A 7,351-nucleotide genomic window follows, 5' to 3' on the forward strand; every position below is an offset into this window, starting at 1 on the left:
ACAGAAAGTACCTTCGACACAGGACTTGATTTTGAAATAAGTTTTGAAATCCGGCCACAAGACCTATCCAATGTATTACTACATCTGGGGGACAAAAACGACAACAGGCTGAGTCTTTACATGGACAGTGGAAAGGTAAGAATTCTATTGTGCATATCTGATTACTAGTGCTGTCTCAGGCTGGCCATAGATGGACAATTGTCTTCCTGAGAACAAAATGCATAGAAACAGCTGTGAGTCCTTAAAGCAGAACGGGGAAATAGAATCTTAACCCTTGCAGTGGGGCTACCAACGCATTGTAAGGGTTAAGTGCTTGTTTTATCTAAGGAGCTAAAAAACCAAAGTTATACTCACCCGAACTGCAATTCTGGCCTGCTCTTGAACTGCTCCCTTCAGCCTTGCTCCCCCTCTACTCCAGCAGTCCTGTGAGTCATCATGTCCAATACAGTGTATTGGATGTGAGGACACCAAGGGACATACCATCGCTGGAAGGAGTGGTGTAACAGCAAGAGCAATTCCGAGTATAACTTTGGTGAGTATAACTTTGGTATTTTAGCTTCCTGAACAAAAAACAAGCACTTAACCCTTGCAGTGTGTTGGTAGCCCCACTGCAAGGGTTAAGATGTTATGTTCCTGGAGTTCTGCTTTAAAGAGGACAGAGAATCGCCAGAATGTGTAATGTGACTCAACATCCCAGGAAATGGCACGTGCGCTGTCTACCGCTTCCTGCCCTCTTTCCACTGAGAAGAGGTTGTGAAGTAGGAGCACTGTTGATGCCGTTTCCTCTTTATTACTTTCCAGGTTAGCCCTTTTGCATCACTTGCACCAGGGCAACAAATATTCTATATCAAGGTGACATTTTTTACACATAGCAGGACGCCACAGGACTCCACAGTAAAAGCGGGCTGGTAAACTTTGAAACAAAGCAAAATCTGTATGTTCAGCCTTTTCCTTCATTGTATTTTTCAGGTAACCTTGTCTGTGAATAATGGTGCTGGTCCTTTCAAAGCCTCAGTTACTCCTCCAGAGGTGCTGTGTGATGGAAAATGGCATACCATAACAGGTGAGTTCAATATTCAACTACCCGGGTCCTTGTATTAATGAATAAACACACAGATACTACAAAGCAAGGAAGACAGCTGTATGTCTTTACTGCTTAATACAAAGCTAAACTACATATACTGTATATGAACGATTAGGCTGTTAAATGATGTATCATTTTGTTCAGCTACTCTTGTGATTTTTCATACCCCTGCACACTGCGTTGCCAAGACGGGAGCACCACTGTTTCTTATTTACAATTTTCAGCTTCCTTTGTCACTGGAATCATTATCGGCAGTATAATACTACAAGTTATATATCCAATAAGCAGGAAAATGACTCAGGAGCCTGCAAAACTGCAACAGTCAATACATTTGTGACTGCCCGGGCTATGCAGCATGGCAGGGCTGTGTGACTCACAAGATTTGTAAATGCAAATCCTTTGACAGGTCAAATGGTTCACATACATGTATGTCAAATGTGTTTTTACCTGCTAGCCTGGAATCCTACTTTAAAGGGAATGTATAGTTTTTAGCTAAACATGTTAGAGACTAGGTTGATGTAAATATGTTTATGTTTATTAATTCTCCTTGCACACAATATGCATTAGAAGCTGCAGCAATTCAGACAGAGCCTGTCTCATTTACTGGCTGGAGGATGTCCAGCATCATCTCGCTCTTTCCTCTCCAGTCTGACTGTCCCTGGCTCACCCCTTTAATTTTTTAGATTTCCTTTCTTTACCTTGGAAAGTCTGTATATAAATAAAGTCTGCCTAGGAACGCCCACTCCTCCAGAGCCAGTCCGCTATCTGCGTTGGGGCTGAGGGCTCTTGAGAGGAGTAATGCTGCAGGGTGCTATGGTGCTATGTACAACACCCCGCTGGCCCCTCCCACCAGCTACGAGCTTCCTGGTTTGCACAGAAGCCTAGTGATGATGTCACTGGGTCTAAAATAAGGTAGTTAGGAAGGTTTTTTTAAAACAAATTATTATAAGAGAGGGGAGGGACGAACCAGGGAAGGCATATACCCATAAGCAGATGAAATGCTAGCTTCAAACAACAAATAGACAAGCAAGCCCATTATTCTGCTTTTCATTATATTATCATATAGACTAATATCATTGAATTTCATTTGGCAGTGTTGAAACTGTACATCAAAAACGTATACAAGGGACATATTGTGAAGAAATATTGAAAACAGCCTCCCAAAGCCATGCAAGCCCGGCAGTAACCACCAGTTATCATTGTGCAGAATGTATCTGTCTAATTAGTTCTTCAGAATAAACCTCAGCCAAGATAGAAATGTATTCAAAAGCTGTAGAAACCGTCAGACATTAAGGTTTTATTGCACACACTCTTGTATTGCTTAGGAATTTCCAATGTTTAGGAATTATTATTCATTTTACACATTTGTTTTATACTGAGTGGCGCGTTAAGCCATTATGTGTTGAAGTAACATGACTATTAATGCTCTCTTTATTTTTTAGTGAGTCAGAAGAGAAATGCCGTTCATCTCTATGTAGACAATGAATCCAAGCAGACAGCCGGCCCGAGCTCTGCACTGCGATCAAATACTAAGGCCCCATTGTACATTGGGGGAGTCCCAGGTAATTCAATGCAACCTGCTCTGAATAGGAGGTGTGGGTACCCTGTTCCTCCCAGTCAATGCAATTTTACAGCTTCTGTATGTTAAAAAAGGAATGTAAAATACATTGTAGGGACCTTAGAGATCTTAGAGCAGTGGTTCCCACATGCCCCACACCCCTAGGACATGTTTAATTATCAGTACTTTGTATTATAAATGGGAGAGTCATAGGCAATGAGGGAGGCATTTGATTGGCTGGACAAAGTGGGGATAAGCATGGGATTGGCCGAGCGAAATAAAGTGATGGAAGGAGGCACCTTTGTGTAAGCAGAGGTGAGAGGCTTCGGTGGTGAAATACTAAATGAACTCTCGTGATCATGAATTTATGAGTGAAACATTATATAGTAAACTCTCAGTTATCCGGCACCCATGGGGATTGGTAGATGCCAGATAACTGTAGTTGCTGGTTGCTTGAGAGTTACTATAGACTCTCAAGCAAAAACCCCCCTCTTTCCCCGCCCCATTCATCTGCTGGCTAGTTTCTGCTATTGGCTATTTAAAATTGCCAAAGTCAATAGCGGGCTAATAGAGTTTACTGTTTAATGATTATGTCATATGTGTTTTAATGAATTTAGAAGCAATACTCTGACAATCAGTTACTTGCTTTACTTACTGTATATGTTAATTCTGTTATTCTCTCCTTTTGATTAAATAAACAATGAGACTACTATGTATGCAACACAACCACCTATTACCACTGCTCAAGTCAAACAGGCAGCTGGCTGAGGCTGAGTGATGACTTGCGACTTGTCAATAAGGGACACTAGACTCTCTTTGTTGCACCTCGTGGAACTCCATCTCACACCTCCTAGGGGTGCGGGCACTTAAGGTTGGGAACCCTGTCTTGGAGGGAGCAGTATTAGGCAGAAGTGATACTGGGGAGGTTAAAGCTGCATGCTGCTGGGAAAGGTTTGGGCATATTGTTGCTCTGATTTAAACAGCACACTGGACATTCATGATCATGTGATCACTATGATTACATCATAGGGCTGCAGCTATTATGATTTTATAGTGGAAACTGAGCGGTGCTCCTTCTAAAAATAATAGCATATACAAATTCAGTTTTGCCCTGTGTAGGACTGTATGTAGTTATTTAAAGTATAACTTCTTCAGTTTACTTTCTTTTTTTCAAATGTTTTTGGTCATTTATGGACCTTTATGAGTAAATTCAGGAGCAGAACTGAAAGAAGTGCGATGGTTGCTGTTGGGCGTCCCAAAACATTATACAGCCCTATTTTATTTGATCTTATCCATATGTGCAGTAATGTATTCTAACCAATCAGAATGCATCTTGTAGTCTGACATCGGCAGAATTCATTATGATTAATTATTATAGATTAAAGCTCTTAGAGGAAGGGTCTGTGTACCGGGGCCACCACATACACAGGCAGACGGAGACTTTCCATAGAGTATAATGGCAATCCATTTTTTGTGAAAATAACTTTTTATTTGTTAAGGCTGAAAATCTTCATAATGTTTTTCTTTCTCTGCAAAGATTTTAAATGATGGTCTGTAAAGTGAAATATAAAGTGCATACACTGTAAAGCATATGCAAGCATGTTGTCATTACTTGGGTATTCTTATTCTATTTTTACAATAATATTGTAATGTAACACAGGTGGGTCTGTGAAAAAGACTCTATGAAGGGCATAGTTTTTACATTTACATAATAAATGTATATTTGAACTATGGGCCCTGCTTCTAAAATCAAACAGCTGTGTATACTGCTATCAGCCCCAGAAGCAACAGGTTATATGTCTGCTCCAACTCTGCAGATGGGCAGGAGTGTTTTATAAATGCCCATGTGCCTAACATCCAACAAGTGCAGCTGCTGCAAATTGTAATGCATGCTGCTTGCGGTCTACATTCTTGACTTTTCTAGCTTTATTTTATATCATGCTCACAAGTAATTTTGTCTATTAACAGATGCCTTGGAAATGCCATGGCTTCCTATCAAGAGATCCTATGCTGGCTGTATGAAGAACCTGAAGGTCAATAAAAAAGATCTAAACCTCGGTAAAATCTTAAAACTCCATGGTGCCATCAGCCTAAGCAGATGTCCTGCGGTTTAACTGCTTAGTCTGTTTCACATATCACTCTCCAGGGAACGTTCATCAATATGGATCTATTGAGAACTGCTGCAAAGACTTTTCCCCATATTAAGGATTTGTTCTAAGCATGGAAAATGGATATTGGGAACGCTAAGCACTTCTGATATACTCATTTGCAGTTTGTTCAAATGTAAAGCCAATCTGGACTGCAACTACCTCAATTAGAAGAACTGTTATTGGCAAATGGAGTGTTGCCTTGTGGGAGAACATGCTGCTTATCTGTGATAGATTATACGATCTTGGAACAGATATCAGGATAAACTCAAAGAAGTGAATTTCAGAGACCACACAGACGGTTTCGCTTTTATCTACTGTATTACCAAAAACTGGGATTTATTCAGACAAGGCAAGGACTTTGTGGTTACAGCGTATTTATTGAGGCTGTCCAATCCTTCACCACTCCTCCTAAACTTCTACAGAGCTCAAACTATTTCCTATCACCTATTATGAATATGGTTTTACATGTTAACACGTTTCACAATGACCATAAACTAAAACACTGATTTGATAAGATTTCCAATGAATAAAGATTTGAAAGTGCTATGTGCTAATTGTAAGTATTTTGTTATAACAGAGTTTATAATTAAAATGTATAACAACTGTCTACATGTGTGTAAGTATTCTGTACGTTGGAGCTCTGTGGATGGTATTTGCATTATACACTGAGACAGGGAAATCAAGAAGTTTAGCTCACAGCACTGTCTGTCATGGCTGGTGTGGGCTGCAACCAATATTTGTAAGTGCTTGTGTACAAAGAAAAAGTAAATATTTGGGGGGACAAAAAGATGAATCTGTGGCTGGAGGAATGCTATGATCACCACAGGGTGGTTTGTTGGAGTTAGGGTTTAGGGTGTTGAGTACCTATTTAATTCCCTATATATGATTGCAAGTGACTATTGGTTATGCAAGGGTAAACTATTCTATCTACGGTCTCCCCAGTGCTGAATTGTGGGCTCTCACATCATGTCTTGGCCTTCCCCACACCTTCAAAAATCTGAATACAGAAAAAAAAAATTTCTTTAAATGTATTTGTATTTCTAAAGTGCTTTTCTCACTGGAGACTTAAATCAGTTAAGAGGTGAGGCAGCCATCTTGTTCAGCTGTGCCATTTAACTTACCAACCTGTCTTCAGAGTGTGTGAGGAAGCCCAGGCAAGTCCAGGGACAACATGCAAACTCCATGCAGATAGCGTCCTGGTTGAGATACAAACCAAGGACCTTAGTGCTGCAAGACAGAAGTGCTAAACCATTTAAACCCCAGGCTTATGTAAGATTTCATTATTGTAAACAATGCTTTTCCTATGAGTGTAATGCTGATGCAGCTAGTCTTTTGGGTCACTGATATGAATAAAAAATACATTTAAAGCAACCATTCATTAACAACATAAATTCTTGTATCTTTTGTGTTCTTGACATACGCGTCTTCTATTGGTATGCTTTTAGTCTAGAGTCTTCTTAGAAGAGAATCCCATGTCCACATTATCGGGACATTTCCATCTTAACTGATAGTAAATATTCCCAAAGTTTGTCTGAAATAATGAACCAGAGAAGACTGCACTCTGTGTCCAATGCTTTAGGACAAACAAGATCATTTTTAGTAAAACACTTTGTTTTAATGAGAGATGTACGCCGAGTATTATCCTTCCGTGAAGCGTCTGCCTCTTATTACAGTAGCAGTGTTATATTAATGAGAAACGTTAACAAGATGGCTTTGCACCTTGAATGACTTGTTTCTTATATATCAAAGATTTGTCTTGTGAGGAGGCATGATCAGTGCACTAAATTCTCTGTTTGAGAAAATAGCAGCCACTAGGCAAATCAGTATGTCAGCCCCTAAGGCAAGGAATAAAGTGGACATATTAAAATCCACACTTTTCGTGAACCAAGGTCACCAATACCAAAATACATTATTATTTTAAGTGAAAAGGTTCAATTTTCTTGATACCATTGTGCCGTGCTTGCATGAACAATGTATTTTACATAGGGACTGTAGAAATCCTGTCTGGTAGCCTCTCAGTGAGATAAGCACCAGCTACGTACGATCAGGAAGCAAGACCCTTATATGTAATGAGCAAATATGGCCACATTTATAATTACCATTACCACAACTATGAATGCCTGTGGACTTTGGTGAACTTAAAACTTGGAACCTTGCTGCCACCATCACTTTCCAATTGGTCTTGTCTTTTGACAGGTTAATGTTTTGCTTTATGCCACAGCTACCTGTCATTTCCTGGATGTCATCCATCGACCATGTTCTTACTTTCCCAGGTAATGATTTTTGTAACTAAATATATTTACATCTTGCTGTGGCCGGCTGCTAGATTCCGCAGCTGGCAGGTAAATGCAAACAACGAGCAGTGGGCGTGTGCAATAGCCAGTCTGCTATTGGTTATGGCAATTTAAAATAGCCAATAGCAGAATCTAGCCAGCAGATGAATGTGGCGAAGGGTTGTTTTTTGAGAGTTAACTGTAACTCTTAACCAACCAACAACTACAGCTATCTGGCATCTACCAATCCCCATGGGTGCCGGATAACTGGGAATTTACTGTGTGT

At 40.0% G+C, this 7,351-nt stretch overlaps 1 protein-coding gene across 1 annotated transcript in view; it reads left to right on the top strand.

Moving 5' to 3' along the window:
• LAMA3 (laminin subunit alpha 3) overlaps positions 1-5,104 on the top strand; it is a 160,340-nt gene extending 155,236 nt beyond the window's left edge. Inside the window, exons 72-75 of the mRNA XM_018566742.1 lie at positions 5-135; positions 970-1,063; positions 2,527-2,646; positions 4,611-5,104. Of these exons, the coding sequence (XP_018422244.1) occupies positions 5-135; positions 970-1,063; positions 2,527-2,646; positions 4,611-4,756 (491 nt within the window). The 3' untranslated portion in view covers positions 4,757-5,104. The remainder of the gene's footprint in view (positions 1-4; positions 136-969; positions 1,064-2,526; positions 2,647-4,610) is intronic.
• The last annotated feature ends 2,247 nt before the right edge of the window (positions 5,105-7,351 follow it).

The sequence above is a fragment of the Nanorana parkeri genome, unplaced genomic scaffold, assembly GCF_000935625.1.
Source record: "Nanorana parkeri isolate BGI_ZX_2015 unplaced genomic scaffold, ASM93562v1 scaffold971, whole genome shotgun sequence".
NCBI lineage: Eukaryota > Metazoa > Chordata > Amphibia > Anura > Dicroglossidae > Nanorana > Nanorana parkeri.